The following is a 23,892-nucleotide window of genomic DNA, read 5'->3' as shown; positions in this document are numbered from 1 at the left end:
TAATATTTCCAAAAATAAAATCTTTTGTAATTTAGTTTCATTTCTTTGCTAAATATTCGATCAAACATACTCAAAGTCTTTTTAAACGACACATTATTCGAGCATATCATAGTGAAATAAAACGATCATTTAACTTGACATGAAATTGTATAATTAATCAACTCGGTTCTAAAATAACAGTTATACATGACTTGAACTTCAAACTTCAATTCCAGATGTACGCGATTCCGTTACGTTGGTCTTGTTACGAGCGTAGAATAACTCATCAAATAATGTCAACTTCCAAGCTTATCTAAGCATGTAACGTTTCCATATCGGTTGGTACCACATCCGTCAGACGGCCAGCTGATTAACACGCTAACGGGTCATAAGTATTACATTATTCATCCCTTGCAACACTGGTGACTATTAATTAACAGATACACGTATAATCAGTCTGTGATGTTGACAAGGGTTAATTAGAATTTTTTTCGAGAGTCATGTTGCCATGAAAACATTTTCCCCTTGTTGCCTCATTATAATTCGAAGCTCGATCGATGAACAAGAAATCGTAATAGAATAATCTGTTATTTTTGTACTATTCAGATTACTGATGCATAATGAATATTTAAATATTCTATATATATATATACATTTTGGATTTGAAAAAAAAATTTTGTTTGTATTAAAAACTTTTTCCAAGAAATATTATATAATATAAAATAAGAATCTATTTAATCGAGAAATTAATTAAAAAGACATATTAATAAAAGTGTATTGAACTTATATTTGAAAAAATATTATTCTTTTGTAAATGATGTGGAATATAATTTATCAATTGTGATTTTCAATCTTTATTTTATATTAAAAAATAATAGTGGAATGTAATCTGAATATTATGAATTAATTTTTAAAACAAAAGCGAATTTCATTATACTTTTTCATTTACTTTTTCACAGTTTCACATTGTTATCGTATGATATTGTGCAAAATCAAATATCGCGCGATATTCGATTCATATATTAATCATGATAATCTATTGGAAAAATAAAGATAATTCGCTTGATTAGAATGGAAACGAACCGCAAAAATTGTATTATTCAGTACTTTCACGGTACTAATTAAAAGTCTTGCAAACGTACAATTGAGTTCCGCCGTTGACGTGGATTAATTAAAATTTTTTTTCGAAAATTCAATCCCAGGAAAGTTTCCGCTTTCTCGTCCGGAATCTGGGTTACGCGTTCGATCAATACGCCGCATAAAATATGTGCTGTAATCGAACTTATGTTTTTGCGATTCAACCACCATACACACAAATAATATTAATTATTTTTTAAAACATTTAATAATAAAGACGTGAAATTTTACTAAGCTTTCTTGTTACAATAAATATGCCAATACGGAACAATAATAATATAAATAAAAATTTCAAAAAAAAAAATAATATATATTAGAAATAAAACAAAAATTTTTTTAAATAAATTTCGGAAATTATAAGTGTGATTATTCGATTCGATGGAATATTCTGAATTACAATGATGATTATTAAAGAAGAAAGAATTCCTTGGCGAAAGATATGAAGACCCCAATTCGGGGTTTTCCGCCAGGGAATCTTTCAATTTTTATAATTTTAAAATTATCAACAAAAAGTTTATCTGTAAAAATTAAATATCTGTGAAAATTGAATGAATTTTAGAGCTTAATCTAATTAATCTAAATGATCAAGTACCTGATATATCTTCATTAAAAGACAAGAATACCTATTATATTATATATTTTTGTCGTTAAAGCAATTAAATCTCTTTTGATTGCATACATACACACAACATTTGTACAATGATTGTTCAATATATTCGTTCAAAAACCAGTTCCACAACCCGTAATAAAATCATTATTACAGATAGTCGGCAATCGTGAAAGGTTCGAGGTAACTAGACTCGTGGCAATGGTATCCATGGAATTCAAGGCGGATTCCATTATCAGAGGAGCGAAGGAGGGTGGAAAATGGCGGCTTAACGTTGAATATATGAAGCTCGCCACGGTACTGGGCACCGAAATTGGTCATATCGTGGGATTTCTGGTTGCCGCGTTGATTAGTCGACGGTGGAAAACGGTGGAAAAATAGAAAGAAACGGGGGAGGGGGAGGGGAAGAAGGATGTTCCTCCTTCGCCGCGAACGAGCCTGAGGGACGAAGGAAATGCACGGACGGAATAATGGAGCGTAACTTCTCTTCGAGGGGAAAAAAAGAGGGAAGAAGGTATCGAAGAAAAACGAGCCCGCCTTCTGGAAGGGAGGCTATGATTGACGGCGCTGCTTGTTCCAAACTTGCGGCTCTTTCTTTCGAATTTGTAATCGATTACAGGCCGCCTCGGGACATTTTGGAACGTTTTGAATGGTATTTGAAAAATTGGAGAGAGGGAGTGTATGGGTGTATAAGAGAGATATGGAAGGGAGGGATTGGCTGGGAGGTAAATCGTAATGAAAAACTTTTTTTGAACTTCGACAGTCGTGATTCATTCGCGGAGGAGAGCTTTTTATATCGTGATTTAGCGCGTTGCTCGCTCCATAAATCGGAATTCCCTGATTATTGGATCTTTACACTTGTCCCGAGAGATAAAATCTATCATTTTTTCCCTAAATTTGATGTATAATAGAAAATTTTGAGATACAATGACGATTCAAGTTATTAATGATAGGATAAGGATATTTATTATACAATAATTACTAATTTAATCGAAATTCGTATCGATTTTGACAAATTAAATATATGAAAAAAAAATATTTTCATGATAATAGACATACATTTTTGAAAATGAAAAAGTATATTATACTTTAGTATATATAATTCAAAATATTAATAAACTAATAAACTAATTGATTAAATGATTTGAGAAACAAACAAATGTTGTTTATATCAGTATTTTTATAGCAGTACAAATTAAAAATGAGTCGACAGATTTCATGAATCATTAAATTGAGAAACGAAGAAGATCATTGTGCTTCAGATACATGAAAGAAACATCATTGTTTCAGAGATTTCGTAGAACAAAAGATCGTGTAGTTAATTGTGAAAGTCTGAAAAAAAAAGAAAAGATAACAATACCGTTGATATGGTGGAGGACAAATGAAAGAGGGTAAGAGGAATTTCGTTTGGCTTCCATGTCACGGATGATACACTTTTTCTTCGGCATCGAGGATTGTACAGAGTGCATTTCGTCCGATTTTTCCACGATTATCGATCGTCGACTGCCACGACGATGTTTACGACGGGATATTGAAATGAACGTTGCCTTTCATACTTTATCGGATATATCGTGATATGCCTGGAATTTTGATACGGCCGTGCACCCTCGCGATTCGATAACAGCCCGACTCAAAGAGATTGCAATAGATACTTTAAATAAATTCTATGCTACGATTGGAAAAGTAGAATTATGGATTCTATTTTTTCTTTTTTTTTTTATTTATTTAAGCAATTTTAATCTCCATTGAAATTTTTTTTTATATCACATTGCACGGGAATAATTCGACGTAATTTGAATTTTCGTTTTCGTTCGTTTATTTTCCTGATTTATTTCCCTATTTTTAAGTTTGGAATGAAATTTTAATGAAATGTGTATTTATCTGATTTATATTTTCTATTGATTATATTAAATCTTCAAATTTAAAAGGAAATATGAAATAGTGGATTATAAATTGAATCCATATATATTAATTTTTAAATTTTATTCACTTTATTTTTATATTTCATTACACTGTTATACATCAATTATTAGTTTTCTTAAATAACAAAATTATTAAATCTCAAATTAGATAAAAATATAAAATTATAATTAATTTTTTATATATCTCCATAAAGAATTAATACGCGCAATAACTAAAATTACCAATACCTCGTATGAAATTGATAGGAGGATCGATTATTTTATAAAAGCTTGTGAAACAGATAAAACAGAGAACGAATCCAAGGTGTAAATTACAATTTTTACGCGGTTATGCAAATTATAGGCCTCGATTTAATCATGGTAAATTCTCCCCTATATTACAGGATATTGGAATTTCGTGCAATTTCCACAGTTCTTTTGCACAATGCAAAAACATTTACGCAAATCCATGCGTTAAGATTATTTTTCATTTTGCTCGAATAAAAGAGAGACTATGCTCTGTGAATCGAATGAAATCGAAATAAAGAAAAAGACACTCCAATGTGCTTCTATATAATCGAATAAATTAACCAATAATTGGCACGAATTTACTAAACGTTTGAGAACAGAGTTTATTCTAGAAGAATTTAAATCTTTTCGATTACGAAAATATAAAAAATTGTATCGATAATGCAATTGAATACAAAATTCTTAATTAAAGATTTAGTAAATATCGAAAGTATTTAATTTACAAAGAGACTTTGATAAAAAGTTCAATTAAAAGCAATATTTTCTAATTAATAGAAAATAACAAATCAATATTATGATTGTGATTAATGAAAGCACAGTTTGTAAATAATTAAAATATAAATAAGTAAATAAAAGCTTAGATTATAAATTGATTAATCTCAGTAATGAATCAATAGTTGAAAACGAGTAATTAAAAATAAAAAAATAGAATCGTGGAATGAAACAAAATACCAACGTAATTTCAGCTTTAAATTCAGAATCATCTTAAATTTCCTTTAATTCTCGCAAGACCATGCGCAAACCCATATCCCAACAGGGACGATCAAATTCCAACATCTGCACTTCGATTCGTTTACATTCGAATCTTCGAATATCGGTAAAACCACCTCCAACCAATTCCACCAACACCTCTCGATAGTATCTTTTGCCAAACAATTGTTTAACCGCAAATAGCCGATGAAACAAGGAGAAATTCTCGAAATATCTCGGTAATTCGAAATCGAGGAGAGGCCAAGTAGTGATAGACATGGTCCATAACAGGGAAAGTTGTTATTTCACAATCGGAGGCAACGAAACGCCAGGTGAAACGGTCCATTTGACCTGGCTCGTGTAGTGCAGCCGTTAACGCAATGCGAAAACACGCTCGTTTCCTATTTTATTTCGGCTTTTAACGAAAACAACAACAGCAACGACGATAAATGTTACCGTACACGTTCACTGATTTTCAACATCCAACAGGAAGGGAGAGAGACAGAGAGGAAGATCTCTATCACGCTAATCCCTCGAGATTTCTCCGATACTGATTTCAGGCTGGATTATGGTCAATGCTGAATGACCATCACCTTCTCCGTTTCTACAAAACTGTGCGTGTTTGTTCATTGGTCAACGAGTGCGGCTTGCTTCTTTTCGCGGGAATTTCAAACGAATGAAAATTGGAAATCATTGGAATTGGAAATCGAGACGATGATTTGTTTCGAAGGAAAGAAGAAGGGATTGATTAGGATGAGTTTTAAAAATTGTTAAAAGAGGTTGGTTGAAAAATTGTATCTTCTTGTCGCAAGAAGTAATTTTGTTTCTAAGAATTATTAAAATATGTGGAATTTTCATAAGTTGGTGTAATAAGTATTCTCATTTCATTAACTTTGTGTTCTTTGTGTGGTATTAAATGTGTCATTTCATTAGAATTATTACAAAACGTTTTAATTAGCTATTATTTGGGCCAGATATTATGGACAGAAGTTTTTAGAAGAGGCTTTACGAAATTGTATACATGTATGTATTATTGTTTCATCTTAATCCTCTATATACCAGAAGAATGCTAAAGACTTGGTTGACCATAGATAAATTCTATTAAATGGTTTAAAATGTTCTTTTTATATCATTTTATCTAATTAATCTCCAAAACAGGATCTTTAGTATTTATATTATATTTTATATTATAATATACTTCAATATTTATTTATTATATAGAAATGCTCAGAATAATTTCATTATTTGTATGAAATTAATTCAATCTAAAAAATCGTTTCGTTCATTCAGAATTAAGATTTAATTAAATCGCGCGTACACAATTTTTAATTGTTAATTACCATCCCCCCATCTGAATTAGATTTCTTACTTCAAAAGAAGTGAAATAAATTTTCATTGATATCGAACAATTTATTAAATTAAATTAAATTAAAGAATAATAATAATAATACAAGTACACATACGATTGATTAATTTCGCAATTTAAACAAATAAATTTGTTCGCGTTTTCTTTATTTTTTAATTAAAAAAAAAAAAAAAAACTGAGCTTTCAAATATATTCACGTTTCAATCATTTCTAAGAAACGACAAGAAGTATATATAAGTTCAATACTCACTGTTCTTGTAATTCTCCGACATCGATGCATACTGCGTTCCGTGATGGTGACCCGATATTTGCCCCAATATCTCCAGATTCCTCGATTGCCGTCCTGAAAAAGGCACAATGGGAACGGGAACATTAAAGATCGGGCCACGATTAATCATAACGGTAAATTAGGTGCTCTCGAAGATAAAGGGATGCTTCCGATGGCTCTAAGCTTTTTGTCGTTTTTCTTGATCCAAGCCCAAGATTTCCAAGCCGAAATTCCACCGACAATTTAAATGAATCCTTATCTGGATAAAGGGTCCCTAATGAAGCAGACCGATATTTTCGATGAAACCACTTTTTCGCTAATATCTCGACGACGATTTCATTTCAGACCGTCGTCCAGGGGAAATAAGCAGTGATAATCAGACGAGCTTGTATTCGTGTGCAGTATTGTGATAAATAATGTGCAATGAAAATAGGTTTTAATTTAGTTAGAAAGTCTACAATTTTGTTAGAAAGTTTTAAAAAGTCTCTTATTTCTAATTTCTAATTGTTTTGCAATTAATAAATATTAAATTTGATATTTGATTAAGAGAAATTATAGAAATAAGAAGGTAAAAATTGATCTAACGATATAAATCCAAATACATGCAAAACATACGTAACGAAATTTTTTATCGATCGCATTTGGTGAATTAATTTTCACGTGAAACTCGAAAATTGAATCTAGATAACGACGAATGAAACTGACCTAATGGCTACACCAATTAATTTTCCAACTCTGCAACTAGCTATAATCATCCACTATATAAGTTGCAATCCATAACCAATTATAATTCCTAATAATCACGAACTTTCGTAACAAAAACGATTTCGAATTTTAATTAAATTATTTTATCGTTGTTATAATTTCATCTTCCATTTTCATAAATCGTTCGATCCTCTCGTCCCTCCTCCCCCCCCTCGAAAAATATAATTCTCTATTACGAATTATAATTCATAACCAATTACAATTCCCGACACCGATCTCGAATTTTAATTAAACTTTGCACACTGATCATTGTGCATCCCCCATTTTTACGTAACATCCACCCCTCCCAAAAAGTTATTAAAATCAAAGCAAGAAGTAGTTTCTCGGTTCTTCCTTTCGCCGGATATTTCAGGCGTTAAAATGATAATTTAAAGTTGCGAAATCGCGACAACCTATGGTCGAAACTTTAACTATATTCCGTGAGGACAAGTGCACGCTGCAATTCTCGTAACTTGAACATACTTTCCCCGCGAAACTAGGGAAAAAGCGGCAAACACAGGAATATTGCATGGTGCGGTAACAACTAACTTCTTGCGGCGTCATTTTTTTTTTCCATGGATGCAACGGTAACATGCAATTGAACTTGTTTCAAAACCTCATCTATATATACACGTATTCTCGGATATCTTTATTCCAATATCTTTATTAGGTACACACGAACGGTTTATTAAAGTATTACATTAATCAGATCGCGTGACGTTTTCTCACGAATATGTAACGTTTTAAATAATATTCCTTAATAAGAGGGTAAAGTTAATATTTGCAACGCTCTGATAAATTATCGTCGCTTTTAATTTTCAATAATATTTAATAATATGGAGTGGTACATTTTTATGCACTAATAAATTCCAATTACGTATATATCAATAAACGATATATCAATATAATTTTTAATCCAAATTAAAAAAAAAAATAGAATCATCTGACAAGTCTTAGTGTCTCTTTGTGAGATAGGATTAGAAAATATTTGTATACGAATAGATTAAAAAAAAAAAAAAGAAAGGGTATCTAGAAATTTCACTGCTCGAAACGTTCATTTTAACTTCACTGCTTATTCGAAATTTCACAATAGAAATGTACGAATTCCAACTGTTTCATTATTCGAAATCGGAAGATGGATATTGTAAGTTATTTAAAAACAAACCCCCGGCACCAGGATCGCGAGGAACGCCGATAATTTCGCCGGGGAAACGCGAATTGCTAATAACTAAAAATGAAAGCTCGGGAAACAAAGGGTACGGGGCGAGCACCGTAATGTAAACTTTGAAGAAGGGAAGTTTCCTTCCCTCGAAATTTGAGAAGATAAAGTTCATATTGGCCCCGTGGAAAGTCGGGCTTTTAAGAGCAATCCCTATTTTACGAAGGTGTATTTAAATCAATAAGGACAAGATTATATAAGTCCCCGATGGAAAAACTTTCTCCATAATCGCTTGCATTCAGGTGTCGGCAATTAGCAAACTTTATTGTCCGGCATTATCGTTTATCTTTGCCCCGACGATCTATAATCTTAATTAACGAAGGGGAAATGTGCATTACTTTCACCCACCTCGACGACATTTTCTTCTATTAATTATCGTAAATTGTGACCAATTGATTTTCAATTAAACATTGATTGTTGATGATAAAAAATCGGTTGTGATAAATAAAATTATATCGAACTTGTGCATTTTAAAAAAATTTAATGTACAAACTCGTTTAAGAATGAATTTCTTTACAAATTGCAATTGACAAGTTGAAAGATCTGATTAATGATATAAATATAGAGAGAGATGTAGTATTGATTATTTATTTTTTGAATTTTAAAAATTCAAAAAGAAAAAAGGAAAAGAAAAACGACGAGAAAGCGTTTCCTCAAATTCGTCTCTTCAAACGTTGATACAACGACATTACATTTCCGAGCGGAAGTTGATACGTTGTCAATACGTTTCACCTGTCGAGCCTGTGTATATCGATACTCGTGTGTACGATTTGCAAAGTTCGGTTGCAAATTCCACACAATGGCTACATGACGTACTAGCTACCTATGTTTTTTCGGACTGAGCCCTGTTCGGATTAGCCGCGAACACGGATTTAGCAAACATGACGAGGAACGAGGGACATTTCAATGGAAGTTGAAAACAATTGTTTGCATTGGGTGGAACGTTTTCGAACGTGCCGCTTTTAAAAGCTTACTCGATTTCCCCTGGCTCGAAATGCCCTTTTCATATTTGACTTTAAGAAGATCGTAATATTTCTGATTAAAAAATTAAAGAACTGATGGACACTTTTTTTGTAATAAAAAAAATTTGCATACATTAATTATACTGCTAGAAAATTAATATAACGAAAATGAAATATTTGAAAAATTATTTCATTAGAACGTATGCATCCGTATTGTATAAAATTCTGTTGTTTCAAAAAATTCTCAAGACATTTACGCGTGAAATTTTAAGGGAGCTACGAAAATACGAAGTAATTTGAAGAATATTATCATCGAACCAATGAAGGATATAACAAGAGAACTTTCGTTAAAAATCGACAGCATATTCGAGCAAAACGACGACGAAATTCGACTCGTGATTAAATGGAGCCCTGTCTAAATTAATATTCAAAAACAATTTTAAAACAAGCAGGTAACGATTATTAGAGCAGATTTATTGATCATTAGATAATTTATTTTATTTATTTAATTTAGATAACTGAAACGGCAAACTATTCGTACAAGACTCGAATTATCACCGTCCTCGGACCAAATACTTATCAAGGAACAGCTACTCTCGCGAATAATCTCGAATTCTGCACGAAAGGGCGAAGTCTTCGAGTGATTTTACCTCCCCGCGCTCGGTGCGGCGAGACACCAAAAATTCAATTTGCGGACTTCCGCCATAGAGATCGGAAGTTAACCCAAGTTTCCTGTGCTGTTGGCCGCGCGGCCGTCCCCTACCACCTTTTTCTCTCCACTCGTAAATAATCAACGAAAACGTCCTCCTCCTTCCTCCCTTCCTCCCTTCCTCGATGATAACTTAACGAACTCGAGGAATCGGTATTCTCTCTGGGCGTCAGAGTCAGCCAACTCGTCAAAGCTTTCGTTGAAATCGAGAGAAAGAGAGAGAGAGAGAGGGAGAGAAATTGGAGGAACCACAGAAACTCGGGAACGAAACAATGACGTTTCTCGTTCACCACGGTGTAAGCACGCCCCGGTTCTACCCGTATTTTTGAAGCCGCCTTTGTGCTAACCCGCTTTCAAATTTCTCAGCTACGCCCCAACTTCGGGTAACTGAATTCTATTGGTCACAGCGTCGAGTCGTGACGGCGAGAGAACGCCGCCATACTCTTAAGAAAAGCTTTCATTGTTGGAATTCGAGTGCGATATATATATATATATCTCTCTCTCTTTCTCCCGCTTCTTCCATTTATTCTCTCTCTATCTCCGTGGTAAGATGATCCATCGCCGAGATCCTCTCCCGTGTAAAAGTTTATTTTAATCTTATCACGATGAAGGAAGTGGACTAATCGATGGCGATAATGATATTTGCTGAAATTTTAATTCATTCCCCTTCTCACAAACGTAAGTAAAGTTCTTTCTCGATAAAAATTGTTTCTCGATATTAGACTTCAATTATTACGAATTCAATCATTCGAATTAACTCTCCCCTTTCCATCTTTCCCCTCATCTTCCTCCTCATCTTCCTCCTCGCCAAGATTTTCTAGATTACCGCACTGTCTCCAAACCTTATATATATATATATATATCGACGTTTATTTAGGACGAGCTCTCATCACGAAACGATAATATCACGGCTGGTCAGGCAACGATTAATGGAGCAATCTGGGCTGTGACCGATGCTGTACGCAATCGGGAAACAGCTTCTAGCTTTTCATCGGATCCGGATATGTATGTACATTATGCGCAGGATTGGCTGGCTTACGCGCCCCACCCAATCTATCCACCACCGTGAAATTTACTTTACGGCTTATTGGCCTCTGTTTAGAGTAAAGTGTCAGTCCCCACACATCGGCCTTATCCTCGTTCTTATTTTTACCCTGCCCTGCGCAGGAGGATGGATCCTTCATTTCGATGCTGATGCAAAGAAAACGACGGACGCAGTTATTTTGACAAACGAAACGCGGGCGGATTTTCCAACACGGCACACGGCAGATTCTTGTTATTTCTGAGAATTAGGGGATGTTTTCGTTCGCCCCGTTCGGGGCTTGACCGTACATTGTTTGGACACGTTCGGTGTTTATTTCACTATCCGTACACGTGTATGTCGAGGGAAGATGGATTTCAATTCTTTTTTTTTTTATTTATATTTTTATTTATATTTTTTGAAGATTGATATCCTATGCTTGATTTAAGCGTATTAAATTTGAGAACGTAAGGGGAAAGATTTTCTTATACTTCTGGAATCAAATTTCGTTGGTGGATGATTATTCTGGATGGGTTTAAAGGAAGATGGAAATTTTGCGGCGAGTATTATCTGGTGATCAATTATTATGATATTCTAAAATTTGCAATTGTATTGTAATTTGTTGTAATCGATAATATCGATAATATTGATATGATATCTTGTTATAGATATATTTACCGTGAGCTCCAAGAGAATATTTTTGTAGCAATAAGAAGACGTGAAATTCAAGAAGTGATAACGTGTTAAAAATTTGCAAGGCAATTGAACGAAGTTTGAAGTAAATTTTGTGCATCGAAAGAGCTTTTAATCATCTTATGTTGCTCATTTGCATGCTGTTCCGCGCAAGTTTGCGCGAAATATTCGGGAAATGAAGGAAACCAGCAAGAAATAGGGATAATATTCCCGTGTGTCACGATGCACAAACATAGTTTCTCAAGAATATTGCAAATGGAGAACTTGACACGTGTGGAAGAGGTATTTTCTTCGACGCGCGAATTTTAAACTTCTTAACTCTTGATCTTTAACAAGTTTGACACACTTTTATCGTAATTCCGGTCTTTGTAATCTGCTGTTTAAACTTTTTCCGAGCCAAGTGGTATTAGCGAAAATTTGTTAAAGTGGAAGGATAGATTAAATCTCTGCTTTCCACTTTTTATCACTTTCTTGCTACTAATTTATAAATAAAATAAATATTTTAGAACAGTGGTTTCCAACCTGTTGAACAAATTAAACGGTCAAAGAATTTTTAAAAGTTACTAATTAATTAATCTTTGACGCTTATTTATTTTAATACAAATATTAGAATGATTCTTTCGCTTAACTCAAAGACAGCTAATTGATGCTAGTTTTTAAATTTTTATTACCTTATTTATGCAACAAAAGGAGCTTATTTGAATATTACAAGGAAAATTATGTAATACTAATATTTTAATACTCGTATTAATTTTTAATTACATCAATTTTAAATTTCAGATTATCATTCTTCTAATTTCTCCAACATCTTCTTCTTCTTCTATAACTAAAAATATTGCCATATCTTTTCTCCAAACAAGAACAAAGAAAGATACGAAGAAAAAAAATGTATTTTTCGACCGGGATTTCGTAAAGCCGTATCGACTTTATTAAAAAAGAAATACAACGACATAAGGGCAACTGTTGTGAGGACGATCTATATTTATTATAAAACCATGAGTCACGTGGGACCAAAATCGATTTGTCTTTACCTCGCGAATTCGTATCGAGAGATGAATCTGGCTAAATCTATTTATCAACGGTATGGAACGATGAAAAAGGGATATTTCGAGAAAGAAAAAAGAAAGAGGGAAAAAAGAAAAAAAAACTAGTGAAAAGAAGAACGATGACACACTTGAAAAATTGACGTATCTCGTTAAATTCCTATAACATTTTTCTTTTACGAATTTTAGCAGTTTTCATACAGTATGTGAAGATATTAAAGAAAGATATGAAAAAGAAAGGGGACGAAATATTCAATTAAAAAATACCGTGCTGCGAAGCTATTATTTCTTTTTTTTTTTTTCAAGACGCAATTTATATCGCTCGTGATGTTATTTAATAACCATTTTGTTATTACCAATAAGAGAAAAATTATTTCAACAAATTGTTATAATGATAAACTACGGTTATTTATTTTCAAATATAATTATTAACAAAATTGAACCTGTATAAAGTTTCAATCAAGTTGCTTGCTTTATTTCGTACGTATTATTTTCTTTCTTTTTTTCTTTCAATTTCATAAATTGAAATTAAATTTATAATTACATTTAAATTTATATTTTCCTTTCCTTTTTTGTTTGAAAATTGAAGAGAAGAAATTTCAAATTTACCAATCTTCTAACATCAAAACACACTCCAGTTGAACTTAATTTCATCGTAGTATGCAAGTATTATTCGCTAATGCAAAATTTTTAGATCGTTAAACTCAGAGGTATGTAAAATGTCGGGGAAAAATATTCGTTGAATTATGCTCGTATTACACTGACATGTTTGAAAAAGACACGTTTCTAAAACCATTTTAATTTTACAATGGCCTCGCTATCAATGGAGCGGACCTCCTAAGTTTCCCCCCTTTTCTGCGTCGGACATGGACAGATGACAATATGTTCCACGTGAAAAACGACTCGTAAAAATTGCAGCTCGATCGATCCCTTTCTGGTTAATAAATGAGAGGAGAAGTAGTTCATGCGGCCAATTTTCAACTGTCCTTATACAAAATTGCTTTCATGAATTTATATCCGGGGACGTGTAACATCCTTACGTAAATTCCCCATTTCTTCTTCATTTACTTTTAATCCACCATCTCTTTAACATACGATTTTTCCACTAACAGGATTGTTTAAATTTTCACAGGTTGGAAAATTTAAATATTTTTAATAAAGCATCGTCTCATTAGCGCAATCGCCACGTTTAATTTCACAAAAGGAAGGGAAATTAAATTTAATCACGGTACAATTCTCCTTATTAGAAAGGATATTCTTTTTATTTTCTTTTTTTTTTTTTTTTTTCCCTACGATCCGCTCCTCCTTTTAATTGTATCTTGTTAACGATTAAAATTATTATTATACCGTCTTTAATCTCACCACGATGACAAAGCTAAATTAACAATCAACGCCGATGCTGTAATAACGTTTTCGTAAAAATCGTAACTATATTTCTCACGTTCATCAATTACCTCGAATATCATAATAATTCTCTGCTGCATAACGTATTATCACGGAGAAGAGAATCCATTTTTAAATTGTCGAAAGTAAAAATTCAAGACAATCCATCGATTCGAAACGAGATTCTAATTTAACTTAAATATCCTTATATTCTACAGAGAAAATCAATCTCCAACTCCAAAATAATTTTACATAAATACATAACTTTTTCAATCATTATCTTAAGGAACAATATGGACTCATATCACATTATTCATCACATTTAAAGGAAAAAAAAAATTCTAAAAACATAAAATAACAAAAGAATGAAAATTTCTCGTCTAAGATAGAACAAAGAGAGAGAGAAAGAGAGAGAGAGAACATAGAGTTCAACACGGTTACCGTAATTGGCTCCGCGTTCCTAATATTAATCAACGTAATCAGAATCGCTCAAGATAATTTCCCCGCATTGTTTATTCACTTTGTCCCGTTGAATGGACCATACGTAAATTCCCGTAGGATGGAAGCAGTCTCCGTGCAACTTGTACCAGGTTATTCGACGAACGCCTAATGCAGCTTTATACACACAACCCAGAGGAGTATTTTAACCGGAGTCGCTTCGTTCCGGTCTGTCGCCACTTTTCCGATAGGCTCTTTAACTAATTCAAGGGTGGCTTGGCATCCCTGGATAAAAATTCAAGGGGAATTAAAAACGAAGAGGGAAATTCTGTCTGGTTCCAAGTATGCTGCCCTACTGTGGAGAAGGGCAAGTAATTGCAAAAGAAAATGTGAAGCGTGTTTTTCATTAGACGGTTAATATTAATATTCCAAATTCGATTTGATGTTAAATAATTATTTCGAAGTTAATTATTGATTAATTCAAGTATCGCTTTAGATAAGTTTTATTTGAAATAATATGTTTGTTTTTTTAATTTAGGAAAAGAAGTAATCGTCGAGGTAATTTTAGAGAGAATTGAAAAAAAATATGAGAAAGAATATACCGTGGAATTATCTTTGCATTGAAATCGAATGATAAGTAATTGAGTGCTAAATAAGATGAAGAAAATTTAAGATAAGGTAATAGATTAGACTGCTTGAACAAGAAGATTTCATCCAATCCTGTTATATACAAATATTTAGCTGCAAGTTAAACAGTTACTTTCGAGTCGATATAGTTAAATATTTGCATGGACATAAGTCCATCAATTTTCCGATTCTATCAGAAAAAGAGATATTTCTCGGAGCCATTATCAAATCGTTACTTTCAAAGCAGTTCGATATCTCATCATCATCCGTATTCGAAGCAAATCTCTCGAATCTATCGAAAACCGATACCCATTTGAGAAAATTATCTTCCATGCTGTGCTGTATAGATAGTATTATCCATTGGTCACTATCTGCCATAAATATGAAAATATAAAACTCTAACATTATCCTACGGTAAATATCGGAAAAATCGATGGGAAAAATGGGATTTAAGTGCAGAAATCGTATGCGCCGAATATATGGATCAACGTTTGAAATATTATATTACTTTTAAAATAATCTATATACCTAAAAAAAAAAAAAAAAATACTTTTCTTCCAACTTTTTCATAAATATTCATCGTAATTCGAAAACAAAAATTAAAATGAATTATTTCTAAAATTATATACAATATCCATTCATCTTTTCAAAAAGTCACACATCTTTTAAGAAAACTCTGTAAAATTTTACATTTCTCATTTAATGATATGATACATGTAAATTCGAATGAAAGCATCAGTTCAAAAAAAGATCTTTCGAAATATAATATAATTCTTTGCTTCGATTCGACACGAATAAAAATTGCGAAATTCACGTTGTCAAATTTTTTTAAAAAGAAAATTAAGAAAAAAAGGAAAGAAAAGAAAAGAAATGATGGATAGAATCTATAAAAATCCTCGGAGACTCGTACATTGTCACAGAGAACGACGTCTTTATTATCGAAAATCGTCGAGTCACCTAACGATAAGTCGAAAGACGGAAAGAAGATGAAAGGAGTATCAGCGAATCGATTTTTATCTATCGTTGAAAGATGAAATGCCGTGGAACATTGTGCGATCGTCCAAACCCGCTTTTCCAACAAGACCAAGTTCTTTTCCTTTTGCAAGCCGCGTTTATTTAGAGAACCTTTTGTTCTCCGCTCCGATTGTCGAGATCCGCGAGGGATTCCACCGCTATTTGCGCGGTAGTAATTCTTGCAAAATTTCCACTCACAAATGGCAAGGTAAAATTGTCGAGTAGCTAACTAACGAAAGGAGGAAGTTCGCGCTAATTAGATTTAATAGTTATAGCTAGATGCAATGCCCGCTCGTGATTTATTAGTGAAATCGTATCGGGAAGCAACGAGAATTTACGTGTTAATTTTAACAATGACAAAGTATTCTGTATCCCGATAACATCACCCGTAATGGTACAATTGTTTAAGGAATTGTTTAAATGTAAATTGAAGCTTGATGATACTTTTTTTCTTGAAGTAATATCGAGTAGTTTAAAAGTTATTATTAAAAATGTAAATAAAAGTGAAATAAATTTCGAATGTTGTGGAAAAACGAGATTAAAGATTAGGAAGGAAAAATATTTGATAAAAAAAGGAGAGAAAAGAATTCGTCACAAAAGTAATGAAATAGAGTAATAAACTGTGAGAATATTTTACAAAATAAAATGACATTATTTTTACAATTTATAAAAATGGAACAACCATTTATACATTATACATCTCAACAGAATGTGATTTTCCTTTTTACTAACTTTTCCTACTTTATTTTATTATATTATTAAATTTATTATCATACTAATACAATTTGTAATTCGTTCTAGACGATAAAGACCAAAAAAAAAAAAAAAAGAAAAATGAAATATCCTGCAAAAAATTCTGGTGCTACATGTAAAGTCGTATCCACGCATCCAAACCCTTATATATACACCGAGACAGCGTAAAATTTATTACTCCACTAAAGCAATCTACCAGGTATGTACCTAAATACTTTCATATTACGGTAGACAAATTACCGAAGCTCAACTTGAACAATAATTAAGTATCTAATTATGAAATTCCACCCTTATTTTCTCGAAATAAAACTCTAAAAAAAAAAAAAAAAATTACTATAAAGGGAGAGGAGGAAAAAAGAGGGGAAGAGGGAGAGAAATAAAGGGAGAATTACCGTTTACCTCGTCTACATCCTCGACTTATTTTGATAACTCAAAGTCGCGCAAATGCGCGGATACACGGGCCACCGGGGACCAAGGATATTACAGGGAAACTTGCAGGAGCATAAATTTAATTTTACGCTCAACCGTGTTAATCTTTCTCTCTTTATACCCGACTCTTCTCAGTCGGAGCAAACTGAGCGAATTCTGTAGGTAACGAGAGCAAGAACGAGGAAAATTGCCGGATCAACCGAGGACACGATATGTGCGTGGAATAAATATCTGCAACCGAGAGCCAAACGAGCCAAACGTTTCAAATTTTACAGAGGAACGAGTCAAAGGTGCGATCGTTCTTTAAATTAAAATTATTATCGAAAATACATGTACAATATTATTGATATTTAATAATTTAAAAAGATGTTTTTAGAAATGATCTGTCACGAGTTGTCCAACTTTTTACGATGAATCAATATCGTAAAATTAAAGTCAAAAAATATTGGCCTAATATTTACAATCACGATTTATTGATTATGCTAGAAAATTCCATCCCCCTTGGAATGGTTTTCTCATTAACGAAAGAATTATCCCACTTGATTTATTCCACTTTACGTCCACGAAAACTTTCATTAAAGTTCGAATTTCCGATATCAGATGTAAATTCTTTTTTTCAACAGGGTGTAGTCAGAAATACTTTGCACATGCCACGTGCTGTACGTACGAAAGGTAGCGAAAGGAATAAAAAGGGCGAAATCTCGAGGCGTGAACAACAAAAATTGGATAGCAGGGTGGGCGAGGACGTGGCAATTGCACAGCAAATTAACCGTGGCCGTCGTAAAAGTGCGAGAACGGTTATACCTCGCCCTAAGCTGCCCCTCTGTCGGCCATTCCCTGTGCCACTAACCCTCTACCGTCCAAGCGACCAAGTTCCCTCTTTCGGCGTCTTTTTTTTTTTTTTTTTTTTTTTTTTTTACCCCGCGGACTAAATAAAATATGGATCAAAGTGAGGCAGTTCTCTCTCTCTCTCTCTCTCTCTGCTCCACCCTCTTCCACCGAGCATGCCTCTCACAGCCTGGTGCTCGTATAAGTTTCCAACTTTAGAACGAAGAGACACCCCCCCTTGCGGTGAGTTTAGCACCCTTGTATCGAGGTTTTGTACACGTGCACGCCGGGTAAAGGCTCCTGCTGCCGTTACTTGTGTCTCTTCGTGTGCTCTTAACTGGGAGGGAGGGTGTGGAAAGGGGTTGTATACGTGGATAATGCGGAACCGGGAGGGTTAAATCGCGTTTCGGAGGAGGAGGGCGGCTCCTTTTGTTTCTAAAAAAAAAAGAGATACGAAGGCTTCGAGCAGGGAGAGGATGTCGGCGACGTGTCGATAATTTATGGAGTGTTAGTTTATGCAAGATTCGAATGAAAATTTACGGAATATAAAGAAAAATTTGAGGGGCGAAGCAAGATTTTGAATGAACGAAGAATTTGAGAAAGTTGTTAAAGTTTAAAATATTGCTCTTTAAAAGTTGTATATTAACTTTTTGTTCACACTTTAAAACAATTTTTTTTGAATTATCAGATTTAAAAGAGCCACGAAGAATTCACGATAAAGTTAAACATTTTACAAAGACAAAGTACCAGGCTTTATTGCAATTTATTATCTATTCCATCAAGAAGAATGAAAAATTTTTAGGAGTAAAATGTCACCTAATACTTGAGATAATAACGAAATGTTCGATCTTATAATTCAATCGGTCAAGCTCACACAGAAGATCAAACAATATCTAATTCTAACGAAATAAAGAAAAAAAAAACCTTCGATTTTCCACGATTTTAACTCACGATAACTCACGAAACTCATGCTTAAAGAAATCGTCAACGACCACCCCCTGATACCATTATATCGAAAACTAACATTGAAAAAAAGTCTCAAGCCGGATCATTCATCAGCTTATTGAATCGAGGTCTCGAGGAAGAATCTGAAGAATATTCGACGGAAGGTCGAAGGCTGATAACTTTCTCAAGTCAGTGCGTTTGGGTCGGGCGGGGACAGGAGTCGAATGGCAAAAGGCGGTCGAGGTGGTGTCGAATCGATAGTAAGCCCGATGTAAATCGAGCGCTCGATTCCCCTGCTCGCTGACCGAGCAAACGCCACAGTCGTGCGGCGAGATCTCGGTCTCTGGAATGGAAAAAAAAAAAAAAAAAAAAAAAAAAGAAAAAAAGAGGAGAGGAAAAAAAAATCTCCACGGTTCCATAGGAGCGGCAGTCATTCGTCTGTGTTAAAAAGGGATTCGATGTCGATATCGGGGCATACATCACACACGTGATCGATGATACCGATTCGAGCAGATGGCTGCAGCCAGTTGTTTCATGCGCGGATTGAGAGAGGAACATTGTTTCGGCTTAAAGATAACGCTTTGTTTCCGCCGCCACACCAGGAACAATGCACACACGCGAAAATCGAATAACGCGCGTAAAGCTCCCCAGATAAGCGGCTGGAAAAAGCCTCGGCTCAAGCAGCTTTCATATTTCACCGGGGCCGGCTCGCGGCCAACGTCGTATTTTCCATTCCATCCTGTTCTCACCCTTTTAATTACTGATAGAACGTGGCGGAAAACCGGCCGGGTGGAAACATCGATCGCGGCAACATTTAATGGAATCGCGTGTACCGTGGTCGAAAAGATTAAAAATCGCGGGGATTTTCTCTCCTTCCGGTTCTTCCACGCGACTTCCGTGCGTAGGTGGCGGAAAAAGGGGTTGGGAAAAATGAGAGGAAACGGATGGAGGAAAGGAAGGAAAAGGTTTTTAAAAGTTGGGTCGGAAACTTTATGAGGTTGTAACAGGGATAATAAGTCACGGAATTATCCCCCTACGTTTATTAAAAGTACTTTGTCGATGAGAACAGACAGAATTTCAATTATTTTTGGAATTATCATGGGATTGAAACAAATTTCAACAATTCTATTTGTGACGATGTTTGATTGTTCGAGACGGAAATAGAATATTCAAATATGAAATGTTCTTATTGTCGTGTAATGTGCTTCATTAAGTATAATCAAACTGTTAAGTCAATTGCAATACAATTTTTTCACTAAAACACTATTTCTTATAAATTTATATATTTGTTTTTAGAACGGAGGAGTCTTTGAACATTTATAGCATTTCATTGCTACTAACTTTATTCTTAATCAATTTTTCAAATAATTATCCAATGATCGATAAATTAATTTGGAAAACTGTTTAGTGTAATTGTTGTGATGAGGGAAGGCGATCTTCAACGTACAGAAGGTAAAACATTTGTCGCTAATTAAGATTCTCTTGTTATGCCACTGTTGAAACTCTAACGATGCTCCTTACCAGGACCGGAAGTGGGAGCGCAGTTCTTTTTAAGAGGTACTGCTTCAAATTGCCGGATCCTGGGAGCTGTTTATGAAGAGGAGCCATTTATTTCGAAAACGAGTGGCCATCTAGCACAAAAGCAGAGTGCTGTTTACCTCGAGTCGAGTTTGTATAATTTGAAGCTCGACTGGTTAAAGAAACGGGATTTCCGCCTCTGCTTCCATCCTCGTTAGTCACTTTTCAAAAATTAAATCTGTCTCTTAATTTTTGCGATTACTTCTATATTATGCTTCACGTTTCACATGGTTATGTGAAGTGATTATAAGATTAAGATAACGAAGATTAAATTTGATCTCAACATTAATAAAAATTAAGTATAATTTAAAAATTTAAATAAACAGATATTTATATTTTCAAAACTTCAACCAATTCTAAATCAATAATACAATATATTTTAGGAAGCTAATCAAAATATTCGATCGACAATTGGAATTTACAGATTCATACAAAACTTTTATTGTTACGTACAATGGTACAATGGTACAATAAAAAGGATACCGCAACACGGATATCTTTCGTACAAATCAACAATATCGAAATATAATCAAAGCCTGAAAGTCGAAGATCAAAAGGTAGTCAAAGTACGAAAAATCGCACGTTCCCCTCTTTTTCTTTCTTTCTTTCTTTCTTTCTTTCTTTTTTCTTTTTTTTTTTTGCTTTATTCGCTCGATCATGTAATGTACATCGGATTGAATTAGCGGGGATCGAGTTATCGCGAGGCTGTGAAACGCGCGACAAAATGGTAACCGGTCCGGATGAAAAGCGCTCTTTGACGCGGCCGCGGATACCTGGGTCGTACGATACCGAACGCAGGATGAAACGATCGATACGCGAAACAAAGTACGCCGGCCGTGCACATTTCTATACGATTCCAATCCGAAGGGCAATTCAATTGCGGCGGACGTCCCACACGGCCATCTGCAATATTCTCCGCGAGCAATCGTCCTCCAGAGACCGTCAATGTATGCGCTCGCGCGCCTCCCAATGACATTTACATTTATATTGACACGGTGTGCTCGAACGGGTTCTTGAACAGCGGCCGGCGCTTAAATGCATTTGCGGTGCCGGCTTAACGACCAATTTCAAATTTTTCCCCGCTCGATCCGCCTGCACCGATACACACAAGCCGATTCCAACCCTGGCGGGATGGAGGGAACATGGGTTCCCCCCTCTTGCGGAACAAGGTTATCGCGTTACTGACGCCAATTGTTCCACGCAAGTTCCGGATGACAGGTTTGGGTTGCCACTTTTGGCCTCTTTGTGCGCCTCGACCGGTCGTGTTATGCGATAGGAAAACTTGTAATGAGGTGTACGGTGAAGTTAGGTTCAAATTTGGCTGCGGTTGAGAGGAAAAGCGTGAAGAGGAAAAGTGTCTGAGAAATGGTTTCGTATTTTCCTTGTTCGAAGCGTGAATAAGGTGTGAGAGGAAAGGATAAAAGTGTGGAAAGGTATTTCGAGTTTAATATTTTCATTGTGTAAGTGGTTCAAAAGGTGAGAAGATTAAAGTCATAGAAGGTCAATAGTTAGGTATATATATATATAGAGTTCTTAAAGCTGAAGCCACCATAGTGGCTTTGCAATCGTCTAAAGGTTAGAGGTTAGAATAATGGTTTTATATATAAACGTGGATTCCCCAAGGAGGTCACCAAGGAAGATCTCTGTTTTCTGGAAAGATGTTATTTATAAATCACGATTTTCAACTGTTATTTATTTATTTATATTAAATATATTCTTATATATTTAAAGAGAGAAATGTTTCTGACAAGTGATATTAGTTTCTACCGTGTATTTGATGTTGTGTATTTGAAGAGGAGATTCATTGTTATATTAATTTCTATCGAATAATGGAATAATTGAATATTAATTGTACGTAAATGTTTTTCAATATTCTATTTAATATTAAAATTCTGCTTAATAGATACGTACAAAATTGGTTATAATTGCAAATCATTCATTTAAAAAAAGCTATGATTATACATATTTGTGAAAAATTTTTATTGATTTTGAAATATCACAAGTTCAGATAAATCTACGAATTGATTAATTGATCCATAAGAATATTAAAAGTTTCAAAAGTTAGGAATTATAAAGAAGAAATCGTGAACTCTGACCAGGATCGAAGAATTGACAAAGATTAAATCTTGGAGTTTTTGAAGAATAAGTCTTAAGATTATGTTATGAGACTAACTATTGAAAAACTGAATTAAAAAAAAATGTTTCATAACTATTTAAATCGAAAATATACTGTTTCATCAAAAATTCAAGAGAATGATGAGATTTCTTAAAAATTTCCAGTTAACAAAAGAAAAATGACAAAATCACGAGATGTTTCATTAGAAATACATTCCACTTTTTTGAATGACGTGCGTTATATCGAAAGTTCGGACAAGTTGCTCATACTTTAATATAACATTTTTCATACTTCTAAATCAGTAGTACATTTTTAACCTTTTCGACGTCGCGATCCATTTGCGATATTACAAAAACTTTTCAGTATGCAAACGCTCCCGAGTTTCCGTTGAGCTCGTGTGGCAGCTTCTGATGTAATATACGAACAGTAGCGGAGTATCACCCTTCTGTAACTTACATTTGAAATACAATGTATTTCGTATTCAATGTATAATATATGTGTAGCAAAATCTATATGAAGGCACAAGTTACTACGGTTATTACGAAATACCGTGAAATATTCTTTCTTGCAAAAATTAAATTTTATGAATTTTTCTGCTTCGAAATATCGGAAGACATTGCGATAAAATTTTAAACTTTCACTGTCAATCGTTAAAATAGCTTCAAAAATTTATGAATTTCATCGTGGAATTAATACAATCAAACATTATTATTAAAATATTAATTTACTTTAATTTTCAATCATATGTAATGGATAACTAATTCATAAATTATTAATAAGTGAAACTATTATAGAGTTTCGCGTAATTAATCATTTGTATAAATAATTATGAAATGTTATAATTGTTGAAAGTACAATTTGTAAAAAAAAAAAAAAAGAATAGAAAATTTCACAAAGTTAATAGTGATAATCTTTCCCAGTTCTTTTATTATTTTTTTTTTTTTTTTTATTGGAAATTCAAACGTAGAACTAACTCAGCAATTCAACTTGGTTTTACGATCTCTTTCCTAATTATGGTTTGAAAGAAAATTTTTCAAGCGTAATTTTTCCAAGAGCAAGATTCTACTTGTTAATGCACATTTTTCAATTAATTATCGCGATTACGCGGCCCCGAGATTTTCTTTCGTTTCAAA

The 23,892-nt window shown here is 33.8% G+C and overlaps 1 protein-coding gene across 5 annotated transcripts in view; it reads right to left on the bottom strand.

Moving 5' to 3' along the window:
* LOC122719704 (neurotrimin-like) overlaps nt 1-23,892 on the bottom strand; it is a 248,748-nt gene that overhangs the window by 50,909 nt on the left and 173,947 nt on the right. For all 5 annotated transcript variants that reach the window (XM_043945752.1, XM_043945751.1, XM_043945753.1 and 2 more), the window contains exon 2: nt 6,240-6,332. In XM_043945752.1, coding sequence (XP_043801687.1) covers nt 6,240-6,332 — 93 coding nt within the window. The remainder of the gene's footprint in view (nt 1-6,239; nt 6,333-23,892) is intronic.

The sequence above is a fragment of the Apis laboriosa genome, unplaced genomic scaffold (genome assembly GCF_014066325.1).
Source record: "Apis laboriosa isolate Shangri-la unplaced genomic scaffold, ASM1406632v1 scaffold99_cov153, whole genome shotgun sequence".
NCBI classification, from domain to species: domain Eukaryota; kingdom Metazoa; phylum Arthropoda; class Insecta; order Hymenoptera; family Apidae; genus Apis; species Apis laboriosa.
Note: the sequence above shows the minus strand (reverse complement) of the source record. Positions and strands in the feature narration are given on the sequence as shown.